The sequence below is a fragment of the Lates calcarifer genome, linkage group LG7_1, assembly GCF_001640805.2.
Source record: "Lates calcarifer isolate ASB-BC8 linkage group LG7_1, TLL_Latcal_v3, whole genome shotgun sequence".
NCBI classification, from domain to species: domain Eukaryota; kingdom Metazoa; phylum Chordata; class Actinopteri; family Centropomidae; genus Lates; species Lates calcarifer.
Genome location: NC_066839.1, coordinates 14,001,270 through 14,028,701, shown reverse-complemented (window position 1 = coordinate 14,028,701; position 27,432 = coordinate 14,001,270). Strand labels below are relative to the sequence as shown.

The 27,432-nt window shown below is 40.7% G+C and overlaps 2 protein-coding genes across 2 annotated transcripts in view; one reads left to right on the top strand and one right to left on the bottom strand.

Moving 5' to 3' along the window:
* The window catches only part of LOC108896787 (serine protease 23), a 62,479-nt gene that overhangs the window by 20,181 nt on the left and 14,866 nt on the right, over positions 1–27,432 (top strand). The window lies entirely within an intron of this gene.
* Positions 10,599–16,328, bottom strand: LOC108896789 (terminal nucleotidyltransferase 5A). The gene is made up of 2 exons (XM_018696031.2): positions 15,086–16,328; positions 10,599–13,830 (listed from the first exon to the last, which is right to left on the bottom strand). The coding sequence occupies exons 1-2, from the start codon at positions 15,512–15,514 to the stop codon at positions 13,015–13,017; spliced, it is 1,245 nt and encodes a 414-aa protein (XP_018551547.1). The 5' UTR covers positions 15,515–16,328; the 3' UTR covers positions 10,599–13,014.

Here is a 27,432-nt window from a genome sequence, read left to right as displayed (position 1 = left end):
CGGGGTGCTGGAGTGTTAACTTCCCCAAGTAGACCAGGGCAGAACTGCTAACATTAGCCTGCACATTGATGTAGCCCAGTAGCATTTAGGACCGGCTCCCACACAGAGGAAATGCTGGTGTGAACAGAGCTTTTTAAGTGTAATGTGTAACCCTACACAATACGAAGTGCCTCTTGACCTTAGAAGTAATGCTAGATTTCTGCTGGAAGTAGTTATCCAGACATGCTAACATTTGCAGCTTATGCTCAACATTTTTACTCTTGTGTTTTTGGAAATGCAGAATTAAATGCAGAGTGTCACTCTTGCCAGAGCCTCGTGTACAACAACTTAAACATGTGGAGAAATTAAAGTTTGACAGGCCTTACTTGCCTAGTTGCAGTTGCTAAGCCATGATTGGACAGTCACTGCATAGGGCAGAGAGAGAGTCAGTCGACTTCAGTTGTCACATTTTACTGCTAAAATAGAAGTCTGTGTATCCAGACTGTGTTGTTGCCATGGTGATGGGGAGGACGGTGTGTTGCCAGCCCCTCTGACCTTGAGTAAACTGTGACCAGACCTTCTGCAAGGTTTTCCATCTGATTGGCTTTTGATGGCGGCATAACTTTCTGGGGTCGTTTTCTTGACCTCCCATCAGAAGGGCGAGTGTATGAGTGTTGGGTAGGTGGGATGGGGTAAAAGAGGAGTTGAAGGGAAGGAAAACAAGGTGAAAGCGGGGTCATGGGGCGGATGGACTGAACAGGTTTCAGAGGATGTGAAAGACAGTGGGCCTCATGAACAAACATAGCTGTAGTGTGAGATGAGAGAATACTTTGTGTATCCGTGAGTGTGTGTGAGTGCATATCAGGATTACTTTCCCATAGTGCTCCAGTTGAGCTCCTCCTGACCATCACTCTGGATTTCCCAACTTTCAGATGATAAATAATTGGGTCACTTCATTAGTCAGGACATGAGAGGTTTCCAGGCGCGAAAGAATAAAGTGTTTTGTCAGATCTACAGCTTTTTGCTGACACTTTGCTCTATCCTTCACGCCCTCCTGTCAGCAGTCTGTCTCCCTTTGTTCTACCCTCACCACTGACCTTTGACCTCAGAGCACATGGTGAGGTCACTTGAGAGTCCACAGTGGAAGGTCACAAATCCGTCATTAGGAAGACAAGCAGCTCAGTGAGTTTGGTTTCTGGACTTTACCTTCACTGACATCGGACCCTTCAGTTTTCAAGCTGTGGTCCATCAGCTGGTGGGAACCAGAGAGGAACTTGTCTGCCAAAGAGAGAATAAGTAAATGACAGTTTGTTTTATGAAAGGGATAATAATGGAGGATTAGTTGTTAGATGGGCACAGTTATCTTGCAGTTAAGAGAGATTTTACTACAACCTTGCCAATATATCCTCAGTGTGAATTCAGAAAAACAGACACCCTCATTTTCATGCTCACACACAGTCAGCCCATTATCACATAGAACCTGAAATCTGCAAAAACATTTACAGTTTCATTTCTTAAGAGTAGAACATCGGGAAGCCAGTGCAGGGAGACAAACACAGAAAATTTACGAGTCCTCGTCCGCTCCACAGTGTGTTATTTTGAACAGAGAATTTTCATATCCTTTGTGTTTGGGTACAAACTGTCAGTAAAAACCCCACAAAAAACAATTCTTTTTTAAATCTGTGCAGCAATTTCAGCTTCAGTCCAATTGCTCCTGACATTTACCTTCTAACAAGTATGAACCACAAAACATAGTTTCCTCTCTGCACATCAAGCAAGCCAATTTTCATAGGGGAACACTTGATGAGCACAACAAACACACAGAGTTCTTTCTGTCTGAGGCATTCATGCCATCTGTGCATAAAAAATATACGAACCAAACCAAAGAAAAAGCAAAAATAAAACAAAAATAGAACTTCTTGGTTGATCCTCAAACTACCCTTGATTAGCCTCAACCACCCATTAAATGACAGCAGAAAGGCAGTGGAGAAAGCGAGAGAAAAGAGTGAAATATAGGTAGAAAGTGGGGGGAAAAAAGGGAAGACATTGGAGAAAATGTTTTTAGTCTGGGTAAATTTTCCTATTTCTTCACAGAAATGCAAACACGGTGAATTCGGTTTGCAGGCCATGGCTGAATGGATATCATCTGACCGTTGTGGTCACACCATGACTATGGTTTACTTGACAGCAATTAAAATACACATTACTATGCAATTAGTCGCGCCGTTTTTAAAGATTTTGCTTTTGTAAATGATCTGCAAACAGCCACTTACATCTGTTTTCCAAATGAACGCAGGCAAAAATCTGACCAGACAGTCGGAAAAGGAAGTAACTTTTGTGCAGATTGGTAATGGATGGATTTGAATCACTGGTTTTTCTGACAGGTCAGCCTGGGAATGTTGATACTGGCACTCGAACCTTCTGTAACAAATGAATAGTCTAAGAAACTTCATGAATATAGAGTCAGTAATTATTTTGGAATGATATCAACCAGAGAATGAAGGGGAATACAAAGAAAGATATTTTTGTTAGTACAGTAGCATGAAAGTAACTCTAAACTATGACCTATTAATGAAAACACATTACTGTTCCTGCCAAATGTACTCATTCTGTTTTTCTGTCAGCATGTTGAATATTTTAGCACCATATTCTTACTGTTGGATGTCAAGCAGCTCTTAAAACTTTGATTTATGAATAGGAACATCCTCACCGGCTTAAGATAATTACTTTGTTTGCTGTGCAAACATCCCAGACAACATGCGCATGCAGTGGCAGCAACATGCACACACATAGCTCACAATGACACAGACACGGTCATGCATGCTACACATTGTCCGTGTATTCTGGTGCTTGCCGAAGACCAGGAAATGGGAGTTGCACTTCTTCTTCTCCTCTGTTCTTTTCTCCTTTCATCAGCTAGTTAAAAAAAATAGGTTTACTTGTCATTTGACTTTCTTATCGATGGGCATGAAATTATCCAGTTCATTTGACTAATGGTAGACTGACAAAAATTGCTTTTGGCTGTGTTTGGCAGCTAACAAAGTGAATATCATTGCATGTCTGTAGACTAAGTCATCTCCCAATACTGGTTCATTAGTGACAGACATAACCTCTCATAAAGTCTTCCATATATATCAACAGAGCTGGTGAGAGAGGGGAAGACAGAGCCAAGGAGGCTAAAGATGATCCAAGCTCCCTTCCAGTTTGTGATTGATAGAGTTCAAAGTTCATGAGGCTCACACCAACATGCCCACATGTACTGGCTCTTGGTCAAAGGCAGCACTTTGATGAATCAGATCCAAAACTGACTGTGCATAACTAAAGGGAAGTGTAAGATATATCAGAGCCACCAGAAGTTGTTATAGCTTTTCCTGTTTGCCAGCACCAGCGACGTTTGTTCAAAGCATAACTGGCACAAAACTGTCACCAGAATAATGATCGCATTGGTCTGTCTCACAGTTTGAAAGATCTTAGTTTGTTAAAATCGTACTTTAGCATGTTAGCTTTTGCTAATTAGCCGTAATACAAATTGCAGCTGAAGCTGTTTGTCATGATTTTTCCAGGTGCTTGGTCATAAACTTAAGTATTAGAGGATTTGCACCAAAATGTCAGGGCAATAGCTGTGTTGCCACTACAGGTTAAGTCAGGGAATCACCAAAGTCAGTAGGATTCATCTTCTGGGGATCATGGATGTCAGTATGATTTGTGCTTTATGGTATCCAGCAGTTGTTGAGATACTTAAACCTGGTACTAAGTGTCAGACCAACCAACTAATAAACAGACAAACAGACAGATCTGCAAAACCTCTTAGGTTTTCGGTGGATTATACAAAAGTGTCAGTCTTTGACGCCAGGGACCGTGGTTTGTATCCAGTCTCTTTCCAACATGGTTGGTTTCTTTAAACCATGACCATGATCTTTCCGTAACTTTTACCAAGTAGTTTTCAATTCCAAACCCTAAGCATAGGGATGGCAGATAAGAAAATTCTAAAGTGAATCGTTTTTGCAATTGTCAGTGGGTCATATTGGAGAGCACTGACAAATGATGTTATTTTTACTCCCTGTTGTCCCTTGTTGGAGGCAACACATCTGTATTTTTTGCATGTGAAAATGTAGCATAACTCTAATATAATTGGATCAATTTGTATGTTTCAGTAGATTTATCTTATTATATGAGTTTGATTTTCATTTCTATCTGTATTATTAATATGTCATATCGCTCGAGGAGCTGAATTTGATGAAAAATGAGCAGCTGTGTCAAACTGTGGATAAGTTTGTTTTGGTTTTCACCGGCCGGGAACATTGCTGTGAAACTGAAACCAACAAACCCAGAGTCTGCAGACTTAGCACAGTCTGCTCGTGTTTTTCTGACCAGCAGCACTAATAATGCATAACTCCTCTAAACATTTGCCCCGGTTGCTGTTTGGAGACAAGCTGTTGTGACTAAGACAGTTTCTGTGATTAATTACACAAAAGTCCTTCATCACACAGAATAGAGCCACTAAAACATTTTTCCCCTATAACAGCTTTTTTCTTCTGAAAAGAGGGAAAAACATTACCAATTCAATAAAGCCTTCACAAAGTGCTAAGACATTATCGATGTTGTGCGGCCCTATAGATATAGTGATATATGATGCTATAAAGCTGAATACTAAACATGCCTACATGCACACAGTCATTTCTTGAGGCCAGTTATACTTTCCGTTTCCCTATACAGTGCCAGAGCTATACTTAAACACATACAGGTGTGTTTTTGGCACAAGCAGCGAGCTGGCAGGTGTGTTTGCTATTACAACGTGATAATGACTATCATTACAGCCCAGGTAAGAACAGGCATGAGACGAGAGGAAAGCAATAATGCTTTTACCAGGATGTGAGCGCACAACTGGCATTTCTACAACCTACATACACAGCCATAAACACTCATTCATAAGGAGGCACACACACATACAAATCAAAACAGCGAGAAAGAGATACACAAACAGAAACTCACACAAATTAGCACCTTGGTGATTTAAATTTAGCTCCAAATGAACCCCTCAGAGGGTATCAGTGCTGAAAATAAATGCCTATTACAGATCACTGTTATTTCATTGAAGCAGAAAAGTGCAACTTAGTGTTTTACACTGTAATCGCTTTAGATGATGTGCATATGTGATAAGATGTTGATCCCATTCATGTAGTATTTTAGAAAATCATTTTACATCCAATAAAGCTCTATTAAAATGCACTTTTATGATTCAGAAAATAACACTATTGACCCTTAGTACAGTACACAATTTGCCATTTAAAATTAAGAAAACTGTAAAACTAGTAGATGTATTCCACAAAAAGTTTTTTTTTTTTAACATGTTTACAAGCTGGCTTAACATGGTTATCCTAAACCAAACTGAGCTAGAACTAATCCCCACTCAGAGTATACACATACACATACACACACAAACACAGGTAACAAACAGATATTTTGTCAGGCTTGCTCTTTATTTCTGCTGCCTCACCATCTGGAGAAAATCCATCATGAATTTTCAGTACCTCCCTGGATGCTGTCAACAGAAACAGGAAGGGGTGTGCACACGTGCACATTCACACATTCGAAAGCACACATCTTTGAATCATTATGTTCGACTATGTTAACCTCCTGACCCCAAACCAGAATCTTACCACTTTAACCCTTAAACCAAATTCTACCTTACAGAAATCCAAATTTTATCTTAACTAACCCCTTAAAACACTAAGGATCAGGAAAATATCATGTTTCCTTGGTTCTGTATTATTGCAAAAAGTGCACACACACACACTTACATGCACTTTGAGACCTGGTATTGCAGTCAGTGTACTTCTCCAAGGAAAGCATTATTTTCTAAAGTGATATTTTAATGACTGGACTCTAGGGCCAAGAGAAATGATACAACGGGATAAGCATCAACTGCACCGCTGATAATATCAAAAATGTTTGTTTTAATCTCATTTATGGTAATGATGATGATGATAATAGCGACGATTTGAATCCCGATAGGCCTGGCATGCATATTTTAAGTGAGTATTATTGCTGACTTTTTGCACTTTAAGCAGCTTGTTTTGTGTATTTTGTAGCTGTGATGTTTTCAAAGTCATCATGCACTTAAATGGTAATACACGGATGCTTCAACACACAATATGACAATTTAAGGGTTTGTCCTATCTTCTTCCATTACACTCTATTTTCTTCTCCTCTCACTCTGTGTGCTAGCTAAGTGCTATTTTAGTGGGATTGTGTGGGTTGGTGTGTGTGTGTGTATGTGTGTTTTAGAGAACCATGCACCAGATGTTATTTTGCAGGAGAGAGCAGACAAGCCCCTCGTGGCTTGTTGTAAAAAAGAAGAATTGTTACAACATGGCTTCTAATTAATCTATAAATCATTAGTAAACAGATTATTATCCATTAATAAAGTCATTAAATGCTTCATACAAACCTTTTTAGCCATGCTATCAGCAAGGCTCTATGGATTTCATTGTCCGCCTGCCGGTCAGTCCTCCTCTCTGATCTACCTAGAAATATAGTAATAACTAGTCGACGGGTTGACTCACATCATCAGAGAGCCTGGTTCAAAAACTTATTTTGACAACTGACACAAAGGTGAGATTTATGTTTCATCTTAAGTGTTTTCAAACTGTATTTTTTGGTTTTAGGGTTAGGACTTACTGGTTGATTTGGCAAATATACCTCTGGTTAACTACCCCACCTTAGAACACTCAGTCGCTTCCCAGAGCTTGTCTATGGGACCTTTGGGGGACTGTTTCCCACGCAATGGAGAAGACCATCCCAAATGGGGACTACACAGAGCCAACAACTAATAGAATTAAATAGAACTGAATTTGTAATTCGTTTTTTTTTTCTTTCTTTTTTTTTTTGCAGCCACATGCAAACATGCAGATGTGTGAGAGACTACGCAGATCTATTTATGGATCTGTTACAGGGTGACTCCTGTTCCTATTGAAAAAACAAACCAATCATTTTCACTGCTATGTGTCAAATTACCAATCTGTCTCTCTCTCTTTCTGTTAGTGGTTGGTTTTCTGCACTGCAATGAGCCAATCTGTATTCCAGCACCGGCCCAGGTCCAGCTGGCCAAACTATTTACACTACCAGGCATAAACACTTAAGATTAGGAATGAATCTGATTTATTGCTCCAGCCAGCCAGTTGTTTGGCATCTAATGTCACACAAAACTCTCCCTGTAATTGGTTTTTGCCACAAATATGAATTATTATTATTGTATTGCCTAATAATCAAGAGGATCGAGTTTTCCTTATGGCTGCTTTTCATAATCTCTAAAAGCAACACAGCTCACAGATGTCTCACACTCAAAACTAGACGCAAATTTTCCTGTAACACAAATACACAGACAGCACAAATACACAAATGTAGACATGCGTGCCCACACACTTTTCCCCCTCTATCTTACTCTATCTCTTTCGCTCTGTCTCACACACAAAGACACACAGGCATTGCTGTTTCTCACAGTCTCGTCTTGCTGTTGTTTGATTTACTGGGCGACCTCTGACCCTGGCTGGGCTGAGCTGGATGGACTCTTGGCCCTGTTGCTGCTCCAACTGGTTCATCTCCAGCATAACCCCACTGGTCCTCAGTGTGTGTGTGTGTTTATATCTAGATACAGATCCTCACATTGGATCTGATAATGAAGAGGTGTAAAACATTCTGTTCTATCATATATTTATGTTCTTGTCTGAGCACCTGAGCTACCTGCTGCTTATGAATAAGAGTTCAACTAAATTAAGTTGTCCTCATGAATGTCTTCACAAACAAAAACCTCTTGTCAGCACCCCGCCCATAATCCCAGTGTTTTACAAGCTGCTGAACGACCTTTTGGTGTTATTCATTTCCTGTTGTTGCGAAGCCCAAATCTATTAAAGATGGCAACAATAATGTGACTCCCTCTGACTTTGGCCTGTGAAAATACCCACACATGAGCCTGAGAACGGTGAGACAGGAAAGAGTCTTGTTAATTAAAACACTAGATGATAAAAGTGCTTTACACAGAAGGAATATTGTACCGACTGGCTAACTCATTTCATTATATAGTTCTTTTTAAACTCTAAACTGAATAACGTGATAGTAGACAGTGTCTTGAATTTGACTGAGTTTTTTTTATGGCCCACTTCAGCATTTTAGCCTGTTTTTCACACCACAACTCTGTCAGAACTCAGACACCATCTGTCTTATGTTAGATTATGGATAGGCTTCTTCATGGTGGCTCTTCCAAATGTGATTATTGTCTCATTTAGAAAATAATATCCTCTGAGTACATCTTAACTGATGTTTTAACTTTAAATGTAAAAGTCATACATTACGTCTAGCAGCCTGCCTCAACAGAGCCTTGAGCACAATGAGGATCTCTATAATGGTATTTATGTGTCTGTCTCTCCAATCTGAATTGTTGCCTGAAGAGCTAAAACAAAACAGTGTGGTGATAGATATAATATCTTCCTGGACCATGAGAAATAAGTAAATCTGTAGTAAATAAATCTGTCAGCGATTCTTTCAACGGATAAATCAGAAAGAAATCTTTTTTCTCCATATTTCTTTGATGGCTCTTCTTAAAGTCATAGCTGTGGTGTTTTTTGCCAAACATGAGTCTCATCTTTGAGGGCGGTCCATAGCTTTGAGTTTTTAAACAGATGTGGGATTCCCACTGTTCTACCTCACTCGTACAGTCTCAAAATATAGAGCCAATAAAGACGCTCAATGTGGGTCCCTTCTTAAAGCAATAGTTTGACATTTTGGAAAGATTTTGGAGTTAGATTAGAAGATTTATATCATTCTCATATGTGTATGATAAAGCTTCAATTAAACTGACTTGCGGTCACGCACATGGACAGCTGCAGACACTATGGATCCATAGTACTACTTTGTAGTTTGCTTGGTGGAGCACATGCTGACAAGAAATTGGAGGGTACAGGGATGTCTGTGATGATGAAATTTACATCACTCGGACCCTAGCAGACCCTCACAGATGTGTTAAGTATAACACTAGATTTAATATGTGGCTATAGCTAGCAGGAGTTACCTTAGCTTAGCATAAAGACTGGAAATGGGGGGAAAAAAACTTAAGTATAACGTGTTAATTAGCGAGCCAGGCTATCTGTTTCCCCCTGTTTCCAGTCTGCAAAGCTAAACTAATGGGCTTCTGATTATAGCTTCATATTTAGTATACAGACATGAGACTGATATCAATCTTCTGCTCTAACTTTTGGCAAGAAAGCAAATGTGTCAAACCATTTCTTTAAGTTTCCTCTGCATCACTCAGTCTATTCCACACATATTACTGTTGTATTTCTGAGAGCAACAGGCCTACTTATGACCCCAATAGATGGTGCAGTTCTCCCTTTTTTGAGATGTTCTCAGTCTGTGACTTTGTACTGCACTTCCTAAGCTGCCTGTGTTATTGGGTTAGCTCTTTCCCTGTTGTGCAACGCACTAAACTCCTCAATCCCTTGTTCTCAGTTCCCTTTAAGCCCTTGATAAGGAAGTGGACTCAATTTTTTTTTTTGTCCTTTCAAGCGAGAGTGACCTAAAAGGGAGAGATGGGGGGAGGTATGTGTTACAGTACAATAGCTGGTAAATCTCTCCACAGCAACCACACCGGAGCACTGAGCACATGCTTATGGAGGGAGGCTAATCAGCTTTCTGCAGATGACTTAATGTCCTTACAGTGGCTGAGAGGGGGGGGCTATATTTAGTGTCCACTCTCTCCCTCTTAACAGAGGATAACATTGGCCCCGTTCTCCTTTCCGTAGCTCATCTCTCAGTCTGCTTAAATTCATCAAGAAGCCCATGCAGGCAGAGATGAAGGGAAATGACTGAGGACAAAAAAAACCAAACCAGACAGCACAGATGACATGAAGCTGTGTACTCAGTATGACACAGCCAGTAAACAGACCAACCAGCTACAAGTCACAAAAGAGCTGAACATATCAGACGCATTTTTAAAAGCAGTTTGGTCAAAGAAATAAGGTTAAAGGCAAAGATCAAGAGTAGAGAAAAATTGGGGTGACAAAGAGACAGACAGAATAAAGAAAAAAAGATGAAAGAGAGACAAAGTAAAATATTTATTCTCAGTGTCAGCAGGTAAAGTGACGTCTGGAGGCTGAGGCCTACGGGCATTAGAGTGATGTAGACCTGGAGCCAATGTACTCAGTCAGTTACCCTGTGTCCCTGGAGACCAAGGCTCTGCTGGTAGTAAGGTCTGTGCATATACATGATCTACCTGCTGTTGCGAATTCACTCTCAGCTAATGAGGCCTGGCAAACAGCACGATGACGGTCGATGACGCCCGTCAGTGACGTCTCTCAGAGGGGAAATCCGTCACGTTCAGCTGTCACTTGCTGGCAGCAACAGTCGTGCCCACTGGGATTGTGCGGGCACCTCGGGACATTGACCGCATGAAGAGTGTTCCTCTGTCTGCAAAAGCCTGGGCACCAAATTAAAATGCCAGAGCCTTTTTACCTCAGCTAAACTGAGGTTCAGGGAGGTGAAGCGTCTACAAAATACCATGGAGACTGTTACTGTTACTGGGAGTGAGTGTAATTATACTGATAACAAAAAAAAAAGACCGAAAGTGAGCAGTTTGTTTTTAATTATCAAGTCGATAATCTTGAACAAATTTATCAGATCAGTATTTTCATGTCCAAACAGGACGACAGTTAAAAACACACGCAAAACAGTGAAACAATCTCTTTGGAGCAACAGAAATCCATATGAAACAGCTCAACAGAAGTCAAATCTGTGTCTCAGTGTAGCCACTGTGTCCACCTGCACTGCTTTTCATCAGCCAAAATAAAACACAGATTCGCACACGCCACAAAAAAAGAAAGGAAACTCTTAGACCCAACAACACAGCTTTGAATCTGCCTGCTACACCAGGCCAAACACAAACTGTACAAAAATAGAGATTGATAGAAAAATAGGAGCTCTGACAACATGTTTGAGAGAAAATGCTGAGTCTCTTGCACTTGTAAAGTTGAAAATGTACACCTGTTATTTCCATGATCGTCTCAAAAATCTTGGTTCCTAGCCAACTTGTCTTATTGCCATTCAAACATCCATGTGATTGTCTTTATCTGCACTCGGCATTTTTTGATTATTTCCTCATTGTGTGGTACTTTTCCGTGCTAAGAGGAGGATAACATTTCTTTCGACAGCTGTCAACTGCACATGCAGCCAAATTTCCACACATCTCAAACGCTGACTTTTTTTTTCTAAAGCAAGGATGAAATACTGTACATTGGCCAACATTCACTGAGCTTACATCATCTTTGAAGCTTTTCTAGCTTTGTGCATAAAGTATCTGCTGGGTCTCTGACTCTAGCAGGAGTACGCTTGCACACTGTTGCAAAGTCCTTGCATACACAATCCACCCTTCACCCCTCTGACAAACACACAGCTTGTTGTATCACTGTGAAGTATGCAGATATCTTCAGATGCCACTGCAGTGGATGTATATTTTGAACCTTCTTTTTTTCTTGTGGAAAGCTCTCTTCTTTCATAATGCATACAGGATGACAAAATGCCTTTGTACACAAATTATGTAAACATTTCAGCATGTAGCATGTATGCATTTTGACATACTTAGCATGTGCTGAAATACCATTTTGAATTGCGCTTTGGGAGAAACTTTTACACACTCCAAATACACCTCTTTCTTGGCAATTCATCCCCCACAAATGTTGATTATATTATCTTCTCTCTGTGATAAATAGCTTTTTTGGTTATCGGGCTGTGCACTGGTCCACAGTATGCTGCAATCCAATAAAACTGCAGATAAGAGCAGTTTATCCTCTCAAGCCAAACCTCTCTCAATCTGTACATTTCTCTCACAATTACATCTATTTTACTCTAATAAGCATTTTTTATCCAACCCCCAACCCCTCCCCCATCTCTTTCTAGAGATGATGAGATTATGTTGTTACTTCCTCTTTGGTAATCAGGATGTGCATTCGTCCAGCAGGACTGCAGATAAGAGCAGTCTTCAACTAAACATTGTCAAAAGCTGGTCCTATACAGTACCTTCCTCGGTGTAAGAGACCTTACTCAGCATTTGGTAAACTCTCTCAATACATTCATTATCACCTTGAAAAATGTCAATAAGACAACTCAACAGTTCTCTATGATAAAGAATCACAAAAATATCTCTTCCCTTTAGGCTTTATCTAGGCACTTAAAGAAAATTATTCCTGTACAGAAATAAAGCATGCATTGTTTTGTTGTTTTTTTTTTTCAGAGTTCAGATAAACTTGAGAATTAAAGTAGATCTTTGGATTTGTAAACAGTATCCAGTTCCTCTTTTTGCACATACACATACACACACACACATACACACACACACACACACACACACACACACACACACACACACACACAACAGAGCACATGCAAAAGGTCAGGGGTTGTCATTGTTTGACCACAAATTAATATCTTCATCATGTCATGCGTGTCTTGCATTCCGCTCCATGGCTGTGCTGTTTGTGTCCATTTTGGTTTGTAATGCAAAGAGGATGTGGATATTAGACATGTTCACTATTTGTAATTTGAGTTCCTGTGAGCTGCAACTCACGACGCAGGGGGAAAATATTGTCACGTCGGCTGTTGATGACTTCAAGGCTGAGCTCAACTTGTGGTTTGCTCTACCAAATCGATCTTGGCTCCGACAAAAGAGCCGTGAAACTGATGGGTCAGCCTCTCTCGCTGGCATCTCTCACTGTGTGCTCAGCTCCTCCATGTCGTGGCATCCTTCCCCCTGGGGAAAGGCCTTTCTCTGGTCCCCTGCCTTTAGCCACGTTCCTTGTCCTCATTTCCCTTTCGTCCTTTATTCTCCTCTTTTATCTGCATTCTTTGTCTAATTTTGTCTCCTGTACTTCCTTTCTTGTTTCCCTAAGTTTTGCATCTCACAGAAGAGATAAAAAGATCATCATTCATCCCTTTTAAGTGGGCATGAGTTCCACCAGTTACACAAATGTGCATGAATGTACACAAGGTTTAGTTACAGGGCAACCAGGTGGCATACATGGGATGATGCTGAGGGGTAAGGTATGGCTGAGGAGGCGAGGGGGGACAGGAGTAGACAGGCTGAACCTGTGCTACGTAATAGTTGCTGAAGTTGCCATCTGAGACATAAGGGGCTGGCTGGTAGAAACAGGTGACGTTTGCAGCGTTGGGAATGGCGTTCTGCTCGGCCAGGACCCGCAGCGCCAGCGACGAGATGAGGCTGAGTGTCTGGCGCCTCTCGTGGCCCATCAGGCACACCGTGCTCTCCTGTACAACATCGTACAGCGTGGCCAGGTAGTCGTACTTCCTGTCTTCCAGGTCTACAAAGTGGTTCTGCAGGTAGGACTCCAGCTTCCTCCTCTGCTCGCCCACGTCAGGAAAGTCTATGAAGAAGCGTGAGCACATGTAGCGCTGCAGCAGTTTCATCTCAGCGTCAGAAGCCGCACGGAAACCCCGTACCAGCAGGTGGCAGTACTTCAGCAGGCCCCCACCTCTGATCTCTTCAGGACTCCGGGTGCAGATTAGGCGCTTGCGCAGGTGGTCGAGGGCAGTGGGGAAGTCGCCGTAGACGCTCTCCCCGAGGATCGTGGGGTGGAAAGTGGCTGCCATGGGGTGCTCGGAGCACTCGTAGAAGAGGAGGAGGGAGTCCAGGCGGATCTGGAAGGAGTCCACGCTGAACTCAAACTGCCGTCGAAGAGAGTCCACAAACTTCAGCTCCACATTCTTACCACGGTTGTTGGAGAGGGAGATGAGACTCCAGCGGTCTGAGTCATTACACACCTTCACCATCTTTTGCACATAGGCCTCCTAAAAAACATATAAGCAAAGAATTGGGTGTCATCACAGACTGGAGACACTGATCTGTGTTTACTGCATTTTGTATTTTTGCAGAGTTTAAGTCAGTTAATCCATGAGTGAAAACTGGTATCAAAGAATTGAAGACACTGCTGGAACGCAGGGAGTTAACAGCTAGATTTACCCCCTCTATATTTTTAAATATAAGCATAAAACATACATGTTTTAAGTCATGTAAATCATTAAATGTTGCAAGCATTTTATCAATAACACATACAAAAAACAAATATAGTTTTAGTCATTTGTTCTCTATAAAACATCTGTCACTTGCAGAACTTATAAAAGGCACTGTGGTAAAAATAAGAACAAATTATAGGCTAAAATGGAGAGATTTATTTCATTTCTTGAGCACTAAGTCATATTCTTAAGAAGAAGATATGTCAGACTTCTTTTCCAGTCACTCAGAGGCCTCTTGCCTTCTCTGCAACTGTTTACCAACTCTTCCTCCTCTTTTTTCCTTCCTCTCACAACTGCAACAAAGTTAGTTCCTGCATCACTGCACCGAACACTTATGAGTTATTTCTATGAAAATGATACTAGACCTGCTTATCAGGAAATTGTTTGTTTTCATGATTGGGCTTAACAAAGATTGCACTGCGGGTCCTATATGGAGATTTTTTTTAAAAATGTCAAAAACCAGTCTTGGTTTGAGCAGGCTTCGAAAACCAGACATAAATGCTATTTGCACCAGATAAAAATCTTGATTCACTCTGTTAGTCATGATGTTTTGCTAATCACATCTGTTGGTGGGCCATTAGTAGCCTGGGTAGTCCTTGGTATCCAGGTAACTGAGGGCCGACTGATTAATGTGGATCTGATTCCAATTGGATTAGACAGAATCCTCTTTGAATTGGAAACCAACCTTTTTACTATTTGAGGGCTTATATCTCTGTGCTGGTTGGACATATTTATGGCAGATCTAACTCTTGGTTTTTGTAAGATGCATTTAAATGGAATTTAGGAGCATTTGCAAAGAGAAAACGTGTGTATTGGCTGGGAAATATAATTTCAGCAGTGTGCAATTTACGGGCAATAGTTACGGTGAGAATAGATGGAAATAAGATAAAGAGGTAAAGGAAGGTTCAACAGCATGCACAATCTTTCCAAGTAGCTCTGAAAGTCTGAAAAGTTTGAGACAAAATGTCAATGGTGCTTTGCAAATGATTTGATCAATATACTGTACATGAGTTAAAACTCCATACACTACCTTTAAGGTCACTGGTGTAATCTTTTCTTTATTCACTCCCTCGGGCAGGAAGTCTAGAAGAGAGTCCAGGACTATATCTTTCACTATCTGGAATTCCATCTCTCCTTTCAGCTCGGCGCAGAATATTAAGTCCAGATCTTTCCATCCCAGGCCGCTGTCCTCGTGCAGGACGTAGCTGGCCGCGGAGCCGTTCAGTCGCACCTCCCGGACGTGTATTCGCTTCTCCTCCATGCGGCTCCGCACCACCTTGACGATATCTCGCGGCTTCACCTCCAGAGTGGGGAAGCTCCACCGGCCGTGGATGGGGATGGAGCCGGTGAGGATGGTGTCCAGCCGCTGCACTTGCTCCCAGTTGAGCACGCTGAGGTTGATGCTCTCTCCGCCGTCCGGGCAACCCTCGGCCGCGGCGGACTCAACGCTCTCGTCCATGTCGATCAGAGGTAGACGATAGGCTGTAAACGACTGAAACTTTCTACTGGCTCCAGTGGCATCAGCTAGCTGTAACTTTCTGAGGAGCTGACCCGCAGGAACTGAACTCTATCATAACATCAAGATGCTGGACGACAAAGCGTCCCTACGCATGACGGAAAGAACTAGTTGGGCGGCGTTATGCTTGTCCTACTTCTTACATAAAGTCTGCACTCCAGACAAATTCAATTCATGAGCTTTCCAGTCGTGAGGCTTAGTCACTGTCCAGCATCTGCTGCCCCGCTGCGCGCTCCGCTCCGGCTCTGTCGCCAAACGCTGGAAAGAAGAGGCCAATTGTTTAAGTCGAATCGATTGTTACTCACAGCGTCAGCTTTTGTCCAAAACGCTCACTGACGCATCCATTGCATCCGGGAAAATGTTTGATTCCACCACCGAATTTTCACTTCTGTCCTCTTTGGCTCACTCTTTTTTTACGCACAGACTATTGTGCGTCCCTGCTGCGCCACAGCGATTTTACGCATCGTTTTTAACACCGCTACACTTCTCAACTTCACACCTACTTTCAGAAAGCGGTGTACGGCGACTTATCCTTTACATTTTGGCCGTTTGTCGCTCGATGATACTGCGTGGTATCACAGAGGTCCCGCTCCACAGCTGCTGGAGAAGTTGTGTGAACGGTGCGCTTCCCGTCTGAGAAGCGTTGAGGCGGGTCGGTGTGATTGACAGCCTACACCTACTAATAGCCGCCGCCACTTCCCATACTTACTTTGAGTGGCTGCGAGACCGGAGACTGAGGCGTGTCTGGAGAATGGGCGTAACAAGAGACGAGGCTGGACGCTGACCCTCAACCAAAATCCCTTCTCGCATAGAATCGAGTTCTTCCGCACCCCTCTATACCCCGTTACTCCAGAGATGCAGCCACTCTCCACACTTCTTGGGGTTCTATATAGTGTCAGTTCTCCACTGTGTTAGACCACTGCCGCGAGGGTAAACTCATGTGTATGCAGCGTATTTAATACTACAACAGATGCCTAGTATTTTCTAATATTTAGAACTGAAAGAGGAGTGCCTTTACCTGGTGCAGTTGTGGTCAGACAGTTCCGTGGGGATTAATATGATTGCAACACAATGTCTGTCCTCCTTTAAGGGGTTTGTTGAAATCATGAATACTGAGCAGTATGTCCACTGTAATTCACTCTGGATAACAGCATCACAGATATTACAAATGCGAATCGTGTCAGTCTTAATTTACAGTTCCTCCTTCACAGGTGAGGCTGGGGAATGCACATATCCCGAACGCCCTCTAGGGGTGATTTTTCACCCATTCATCATTAGGCCCTGCACACACTTGTTTACAGCAACTTTTAAATCTGTAATTTATTCTGCAAACTTGCAGCAGAATTGCAGAGAGCTTTTGCAAGTTTGTATAATCATACACAAAATGTATATTATATGTATGTATATCTCACGTAAAATATGTTTAAATATCAATTTAAAAATATGTGAATTTATTGCAGGCTTATTTCTGATATGTAAGATATGCAGTGAGCTGTCTGTCAGTATGTACGGTATAGGCCATGGAGTCTCTGCAGGTTAGTTGTCATGGACAATCTATAAGTGCAAAGCTTGGCGCATATATCTGCGTCACTGCAGACGAGCCCATAAACCAGCTTACTACAGATTACCCTGTAGTGACACACACGTTCACACTGACACACACACACACTCAGGCATGCGTGAAAAGACTCGTACATGCGGGCTCACGCCTCTATTGCATGCATGCTTGGTGCACGCCCAGATCACAAAACATTGCAAAAAGATGGTAAAAAGTCATGTTTGTTTTTTAAGCAATGTAAGACAATACCAGAACTGTCAAACAAATGTGTTATAAATATTTGAACAATGTGGTGGAATAACCGAGTTACAGAAAAAACAAACTGAAGGCTCAGTTGTGAAAAAAACTTCCAATCTTTAACATTTAGCTTTAAAACCTGTGATATCTGGATATTTCTGTTATGCTGTATGCTGCACGTTATTGTTCAAGAATTTTAGCCATGAAGGCACAGATGCATGCATGCATGCATTCCTATAAATGTACTGTGTCAATTTTTCTGTAACTAATTTCAGTACAAAGGGGATTTATTTGAAATGTGTGGGAGCTGTTTTCTCTTCTTGGTATTGCTTCTTATCTGTGTATCACTGGCTAAACAGTGGTCAGTGCTGCGGCTACTAAGTGTTACAATAAACGACAGTCAGATGATAGAAAATTTGAAATGAGTACATTGCAGTGTGACACAAACTTGAAGCTTTATTTGAGCCAAGGTACAGAAAATATTGTGCCAACATTTCCAGACTGCAGACAGTGCAGCTCGGCAGGTTTTCACAAGACAGCGGGTCAGTCACACTCGTCACTTCTCCCATTCACCAAATAGCTCAATGTCAGGCTTACTGCCATGGATACTTACCATGAAGCAGCTTCTTACGTGACCTCTGACTTGTCAAGTGGATGACACCGGCTTGGTTTCCAATGTCTGACGACATCAGAGGATTGGCAAGGGGATTTCAGACAGACCCCATGTCAGTCTGCCAAACCAGTCACCACTTATGGAAACAAATTTGTGTGTGTAAACGTGCATCATCACATGCAGTATCTGTTATGTGAGAATTTATGTCCTTGTTTATTCTTTGTAACTACTATTTTGTCATTTTATTTAGCATGCTGCTCTATGTGTGCATTAGTCTATGCCACTTTTTTGAGCTGAATGTACAGACAGCCCTCCTTATGCTCGAATGAAACTGAGAACTTCATTCAAAAAGTCAAATATAGACTTGGGCAGCACATCCGTTTGGGCCTTCTGGTTTGTTTCTCTCTCTGCACCTTCATCCCAAGCACCCTTGTCTTTCATTATTAATCCTTAGTTCCCTCCCTCCATCCTATGCCACTCTTCCTCTTTTTTGGCTCATCCTCTTTTCCATCCCCTTTTTCTGCCATTCTTACATGTGAAAGTTCATTAAGAGATTACAGTGAGCCCGTTAGCTGAACGTGCCTCCACTCTCCTCCTCCTTGCCTTTCCCCCTCTCACTCCCTTAACATTCTATTTTTATTCTTTCATCTGGATTTAAATTAGTAAATGTATCTTTGAGATCATGTTGATCCAAAGTGCATTCTTTACTCAGTCCAACTACCAAGTACTTTCTCCTGTTCTATTTTCTACTGTTGTAGACTGGGGAGTAAAAGAAGTGTGTCACATCTGATGAGGGAATATAATCAGCTAACAGTTATTTTTACAAAATTTTAACCTCTAATTTCCTGGCTTGGTATAAAAAGCTGCTAACATGGAGGTGATTCAATGTCATTTTTATTTAAAATTAAATGTTTTTAGTATGAATATTTTAATGGTCAGTTAACATAAACACTCTGTGGCATCAAGTCGACCAACAATCTACATTTTAACCTGGTTAACCATACCTGACTTAAGCTAACGTTATCAGATATAGTCAGTTAATAGAGAAGCAATTGGTAACTTATTTTGTTTTTACAGTCCACCTGAGAGAGGTTGTAGTGAAGATGCTAAAATCCGCTGGTTGAAATTTAGCCACTGCTTTACATTGTTGCATGTCAGCATTTGGTGTTGACATCGAATGCATGAACCATCACATTTTGTTTTAAGAGAAGAAAAAAATATCCTCACTATCTCTACCAGGAAGTTATTGACTTGTAAACAAAACAGCCAGCTAGTTCCATCATGAATCTTTGGCTAGCTGAATTGAAGACTGGGCCTTGCTTCTGTGTTTGGTCCATGCTGGGGTTAACATGGGCAGTTTTAACACTAGCACAGCTGGATATGTGCATTTTCTAACCAATGCATCTTATGAAAAGCTGAGTGACCTCCCCCTAAATTAAAAACTTCATATCCTGTTCTCCCTTTGAGTCTAACATCATCTACTCCCTTTATATAAAACAGTAACAGTATAAACTTGCTTCTTCACGATCCTATTTATTTATTTATTTATTTTGCATTGCATTGCACCGATTTTATCCTAAAGTAACCTGCGTATTTTATTATCATAAACACATTGTGCTTAGCTGTGTTTTAAACTGGGGACATACAACTCTTATCTATCTTGTGTAAGCTCATCTCAGTATCAGAATCTGCTGATATAAAGCATTGGGTTTGTAGAAATGATTGTACACAAACTGGTTTGTGCTGGCTGTCCCACAACAACCGTTGAAAGTGTGATCTTACAGTCTCACATAAGTAATGAATCAGCTGCAAGCAATTACCAACCTTCCTGTTCCTGCTACTGTGCATGAAATTCACATTCTCAGAGTGTAGCTCATGGCCCTTTGACACATATACAGTATGTAACGCACAAAGATATGTCACTATTGGAACTGTATCTGGGCAAAGATGAGCCCCAACAGTATTTTCAATCAGGTTTAACCCTGACCTTAGTAAGAGACCTTTGCTAACCCCAGCCAACCTTGAGGAGTGCGCTCAGTAGTGTAAGCCCCCACTAAACTCTTGCACAGCCACTAATGAGATTCACTGATGTGCCCTGCACTGTAAGCCACTGCAGCGCTCCTAGAAGGTTCTCCAAGTGTAACTATGTTAATGACAGATAAAAAGTGTAGGAATATTGTGTTGAATTGAAGACAGCATAGGGGAATCATGACTAAACTGGCCTTACCCTTTCTCAAAACATGAGGCAGAGGTTGTTGGAAAATGTAGTTGTTTGAATTTAACTTGTGCAAGATGTGTCTGAGTTCATGTCTAATGAACACGTAAGCAAAAACACACATAGATATATTATTCATATAAGAGGTTTCATACAATGCAAAGAACATAAACTAATAACATTTATAAAGTTTGTAAAAAAAAAAAAAAAAAAAAAAAAACAGCCTGTGAGCTAAACTCAACTCAGTCTTTTTCATGCAGCCCCAGAGGTTGATACAATCAATATTTTCCTCATTTTTCCTCACAGACTGTTCAGCTCTCCTGGTCTGTCATAACTGAGGGCAGCAAACTGCTGTGACAAAATAAACAGGAAGTGAATCGCCCTATCTGTGACTCAGCTTCCTGTATGGTGTGGTTTGAGATGTCAAGACCACATTGATATTCTGTGATGATAAAGTGTCTGTGCTATGTAAACAGAGACATGCAGTTGCACTCTTTGGATTAACTGGTTTCAACTGTTAGGCACAGTATATATGCAAGGCCAGATTACCAGCAACGTCCTTGGACCCCAGAACTCAGAGGGCCCCAAAATCACCAGGTTTTCTGGTGTGTGTCAATTCAGTAAAAAAAAAATGTGCCAGCAAGGCACAATACTAAGTAGCATAATGAGAGTTTTAAAGTTGGGTTTACTTTATTACTAATCTTAAGGGTTATTTACAGAAACTAAAGTATGATTATTTTTGTGTAGTAAATAATCTAAAATATAACTTAAAATATTATAGTTTGGCTAAATAACAGAAACATAAAAAAGTAAATAACACTGTGTCAAACTCATTATCTTGGGTATTTTGTATTGGTGGGTACTTGGTTAAATTAACTGTGTACTTCACTTATGTGTGTATATGTTGCAAGTTAAGGCATTTAATCAAATTACCCCACAGCAAATCTGAGACAATAGTAAATAATTCACAGTGAATGGGAGGCATGAAGGGGAAGTTGTAATGGCCCATGAGTTCATGTTTTACCCGGGAATCCTAGTAACAAGTTGATCTGGCCATGCATATCCTGTATGCAAATGAGGAAGTCACAAGTAGACATAGCTTTATTTTAAGGTGTGGATGAAACCTTAAACCTGTACAAAAACAAAGAAACGTAATTTCCTGAAAGTCTGTAGGTTATGTATTCATGTCACTGACGTCCAGTTTTCTGCCTCTTCCTGAAATGTCTCAAATTAAAGTTAAATAGTTACAGCGTCAGATGAGTAACTTAGATTCTGGTATGTTCACCCTCACCTTCCTTTTCATACATCATTCTTCCACTTTCATGGAGAAACTGGAAAACCCCTGAATAGTTTCAACAAAGGTCACACTCACACAGCATGGAGGTACTGCAGTGCCATCTGCTGGATTACCATGTGGCACTGGACTGACCGCAGACTCACTGACCCTGCTGAAAAACTCACTAGATGGTGCTCTTTTCATACTGCTCGTACTGTACTTCATTATACACACATTTCTCCTCTCTCTTATTCTCAGTTTCCCACACTTCAGACTGTACTGAAACATTAACACATGTATTTGCACAGCTGTGTTGGGTAAACAGTGTCATCCAAGAGCCAAGTTAGGTCATTCTATCCTTTAATGCAATGTATTGTGATTACATTCTGAAAAGCTGAATGAGTAAAAATGTCCTAATTAAATACACACAACTGTGACAAAATCAGCCATATTGGTTATCAATCATTCAAAGCATCTGTCTTCTCTCACTCCACATATATGTGTCATGTGTGTTGTGATTTACGGTGAGATTGAGCTCCAGTTCTGTTCTGATATATTGCAGGTATTTGCTGTGGGAAATCTGTGAAAGAGTCATTCCGGTTGCATGACTGATCCGACCAAATGAACTTTGCGACTCAGCAATTAAACGTTTTTATTCATTTCTCTCTTTTTTTCTTCTTCTTATTTTTGAGATCTGTTGAGATCAGCATTATTATGTAGCCCCAGCAACAGCTCACAACTTTGTCTGTTCCTTGTCTGCGAGACAGATGACTCAAATGACTGGTTGCATGTGCAGCAGAGGCAAACACTCAGGCTCAACTTTGTTTTGACTCTGCAGAATGATTTATGGCCAAAAAAACGATGCAAAAGTAGAATATAATGCCTTTTAGGTGTCTGCCAAAGTTGTGTGCATTTGTGTATGTGTGTTTCTGAGACCACTCTTCAGGCGATTGATTATTAATATACTCTGCATGTGCACAAATATATGGCATGAAAGATGATATTTCCACTGCACTTCCTTTAAAAGCATCTGTAACCTGTTAGCTGCCATAACGTGAGAAAAAATATGCTGTCAGTCGCCTTAGACGTACGGTATGTTGAAATGGCACACAAAAACACAGACATGCAGTCACACCCTCTTGGTAACAGCAATCAATCTGCTCTTATAGGATCAACATATGACAGCTTATAGCTCAGATCAGGCTAATGATGGGTCTTATGGAGATGTGCAGTGCTCCAGGAGAACAAAAGGTCTCAGTGGATAAGGTCTTATAGGAAATCCACTCCGGTTTGGTTTGGTGAAGCCCTGCAGGAGCTGCAGCTGCAGGTGATGTGGCAGTAATTTTGCGCCACAGTTAGTCATTTGGCGTGTAGCTCTATCATGAAAGGTTTAGGGTGGAGCTCCACTCCTCTGCTCGTCTGTCTCGGCGTCTGTCGGGGTGATTTAGGGCGAGGTGCTCTCGTCTCGCTCTCACCGAGCACAACAGTGGTGGGCGATGGGAGGAAGAGGAAAGTGAATGAGAGATGAAAAGAGAGAGAAAAAAAATAATGTCTGGTGTATAATTGAGGTTCTGGGTGAAGAGAGCGAAGACCGCCTGGGGTTGGATGATGAGTTGGAAGTAGAGGGAAGGAAAGGGGATGGAAAGCATAAACAAAACATTAGGAGCCGAGGTGGATAGATGATGGAGAGCCTGAAATAAAATTGCTAACTCAAGTCCCAGAGGACCACGTCACCGCCTCACATGCAGCATCCAGCCAGCTGATCCCATCCAAGCCTGATGTCACATACCACAGCTTTCTCTGTTTACCTCACATGAAAGTGTTTTCCCTCCACGGCCTACCTCTCACACTGGTCTGTGCTTCTCCTCAACTTTGTTTGCCATTTTGAGCTTTCTCTACCTTTTTCTCTTACCTCCTGGTGAACTTGCTTGTGTCTTCCATTTTTATTGAGTTAGTAAATTATGTTATTAAAAGAGCATCCAAAACACCTGAGGCACCTGATGGAGTTTTAACAACCAATATAACACACACATGGCATGGCATATTATAGACCTCTCATGTGCCTCTCATGTTCATACCATTACATCTGAGTTACAGAGTTAAGCATTTAACTTTCTGAAAATTAAAGCTCCAGTGATCTATGAAAAGCCCAATGGTTTGTTTCACAACCATCTGGATGAAAAATATTTCGTCTGCTGCACGGAAGGAACAAACAAACAAAAAAACATGTTTCTCAAGCTGTGGCTCTGTGTCTTATTTAAGAAGCTGGAAAGGACCTTTTGTACTGCACAAGAAAAATATTAGTCTGAAAATACATATGAATAGAAGGTAACATCGATATAGACAAGTATAAGTGATGGTAAAATTCTTTAAGTTAGGATGTTTAGAGAGCTAAAGTCACAGCCTCACATCTGCATTAGCCTCTGTTGTATTTGCATCAGTAACTCAATGCAATCTCTTATTCAGCATTTTTTTTGTCTTTATCCAACCAGTACTTTCTTCCACAATCCTTTTTTTCAACTTTCTAGTCATAATCTCTTCTGTCTAGAATCTTCTGAACCTTTCAGCTCCTCTCTGTACTGCTGTTATTAAAGACATGCCTGAACCAACCCCAGCACCTTGACTCACTCATGGACTTGCCTCCTTGTCGAGCCATGACGTTTAGCTCATAAATGTCTTGGGTTTATGGGAAACAGTGTCTAATAAAGGCAACTAAATACATAAATATTGAATAAACAATGATATTAGATTGTTTTTCAAAAGACAAACATCTGTGTTTAAACATATGAAGGCAGCCACATGACATAGTGTTCAGAAAGGCTGGGTTCCAAGGCTGGATTTCTACTTATTAGCATACAGTTGAGATCTTAGATGAGGTTTTCTTACTTTTGGAGCAAAACCTAGAAGTCCCTAACGTAAGCTTCCAACCATCCTTAAAATCATCCAGAATGCTAGAAAACTCATTTCCACAGTATTATGTTAGCTTACATACAGAGATTTTCAGTATTTTGAAAACATACCTTGCTGGAAACCAATCAAGACCTTTTTTTAAAAAAATTTTAACCACACTCCTCATATCTGTGGCTCTAGCTAGCTAACATGACGTATATTCCAGTGAGAGACAGCAACAAGTAGCAGTAATAATGCTAACCCAGCATGGGTTTTTTCGAACAGGTGTTTATTTTTTGGAAAGTTGGATGCTTTGCTCTGTGACTTTTATGTCATGGTAACACTGCGGTTTCTCATGCTAGTAGGTTTGTGTCATTATATTTCAAGTGTGTGTGTTTCTCTTTGTGTGACTGCATAATTGTAAATGTGAATTGCCAGTTGTAATGTTTCTTTGTGTCTGTCTCTTTAAAAAAAACAAAAAAAAAAAACATCATTTGCAAAGTCTGACATGGCCAAGGGACCATCAACAGCTTCCACCGATCACTTGCATTTCATGATGAGCTCTTAAGCTATTTCTATCTCTGTTGTTCAAAACATTTATTCTTGGACTGTGTTTTATGATAGGTATTTACTGGACTGGAATCTAATAGGCAACAACTTCGCCATTGCCTCATAAATAATTGCTGTGTGTTTATAATCACAGCTTTTCCTGTTTGGATCAGAGAGAAAAAGACACTTGGTTGATTTGGTCTGAGAAAAGAATGTATGTGTGTCTTGATGTCTTTGCATGTGTGTGGCAGGTAAGAAATGGCAAGAATTACACCAGATGGAATATCTTTCATCAAAAACAATTAGTAGATGATTTCAGCATTTAGCCTCTACATGCAGATTTGGACCAGTACCTTCACTTTTTGTTGCAACAGCTGATTCAAATGCAACTGTTATTTCTGACCCTAATTTTAGTCAGTGGAGTAATTAGGTAATCTCACCTTCATCCAGCTCCAGAACAATTAAACCAAAGGACAGCACATTAACATGTGAGAGTTTGGGTCACTCTGAAGCATATCAACATTCCAAAAATTCCTGCCAGCTGGTCTTATGGCGGTTTTGTGAAACCTAATCATGTGAACGTGCAAGAGGCCTGTCCATGAAAAGCTAGATTAAGATCAACAGCTGCATGTTATTTCTCGTCATTATTATTCTTCCTAAAAAGCTCTGGCCAGCAACAGTTCAAGGATCTGTGTGAGCAGTGTAAAGAACATGTTCTCTCTGTTGCTGTCTTTCCTCCTACTGACATTCTTTCTCCTTCCTTTGTCCAATTCAGTAAAGAGTGATTCATGCAGTTTACATTTTCCTTTACATCAGTCCATGTTACTGACACTTCTAAACTGGTCACTTAATTTATTGGCAACTGCACAGCAGTGAAACAAAAACAAACTATACTGGGTCTTGTGGTTATACATATGTGTCACCTTTTCCCCACAGGGTTTAGTCGAGTGCTGCGGGTGTTTTTATATTTTTAATTTTAGCTCTTGTTTGGAAACAGTGAGAAATGAAACGTAATACATTAAAATTTCAGTTGTTTTGGTTGTATTTCAAGCTGAATAAAATGACTTGAAATTGATTGAATTAGTTTGGGTATCTGTATCTACATGTGTTTGGCAATCAGAAAATTAATGAGAGTATTATGAACTAAAGCGACCGAGAGAAGGGTGGGAAGGCATACACTGGTCATACAGGGATAGAAATATACAACAAATAAATACAAAGTGATAAAGTGATATAATTGCTGGCTGTTGTTTGTGTGTTGTGAAACCTGGCATAACAAAGCTAACTCTCACTTCTCTACACATGGATTCAGATGGAGACAGAGGTGATAAAAGCAAGAGGAGAAAAACATACAGTACAGAGGTGGATGATTTATTCATGTGTCATTATGCATTCAGCTTGAAGTCTTAACCTTGCCAAACTGTCTCCCACTATCTCACATGACTGAGTGGAGTGGAGTTCTCTGCTGTGCTCCCAAAACAGTGAATATCCCCTGTTTAAGAAAGCTCGCAGGCTGTCAAGGCCCACAGTATAGTCTGGTCTGACAAAACTAACAAAGACTGGACGAAATGCTAAAGGGAAGAAGTAAAAAATTTGAAAAGTCAATGACTGTATCTTTGTGCATGAATAGTGAACCAGCAGGTTGGTGGCCATATTTCAAGCCAGGCAGGCTGTTCTCAAATTTTTTGTTTCATTTATTTTTTGGGAATGAATATGACTATGCAGCAGTCAAACTCCATGGATTCAACCTGCACAGACTGTGTACTGGTAAACACAACTCATAGTAGCCACTCATAGTTGCATCTGTGTGTGCCAGTTCTCCCTTAACCTAGTTTAAAAACATGCATAAACACTGTTTTGCTAGTAGACACAAGGCTGCAGATAATTTGTATTTCCACAGAATTTCATTGAAATTGCTTGACATCAGCCCCATGTTGGTCATCTTCCTTTCTCTTGAGGTTGAAACAGAGGCAACATTCTCTGGAAATTTGAAGGGCGTGTGCACATCTTCTGCAAAATCACTTCCTAATCTGAGAGCTTTCACCGGCTGAAGGGTGTTGCATCTAAACTGAGATTACTATGGAGCAAAATTGCCCTTCTAAATTAGTCACTTGATTTGTTGGCAACTGGTTGCACAGCAGTGAAACAAAAACAAACTATACTGGGTCTTGTAGGTATACATATGTGTCACCTTTTCCCCACAGGGTTTAGTGGTTTTTTTTTATTTTTATTTTAGCTACTGTATGGAAACAGTGAGAAATGAAATGTAATGCATTAAAATGTATGTGTTGTTTTGGTTGTATTTCAAGCTGAATAAAATGACTTGAAATTGATGTAATTAGTTAACAACAGCTAGAAAAGCTGGTAACTTCATCCAAAAAAATAATTGGATAGTATGATTTTCACTCCTAAGTGAGGGGTTTTAGTTTGGGTGTCTGTAATAACATAATTCTGGTATCTAGACACATGGCTGCAGATAATAATTTGCGTTTCCACAGAATTTCATTGAAATTGCTTGATATCA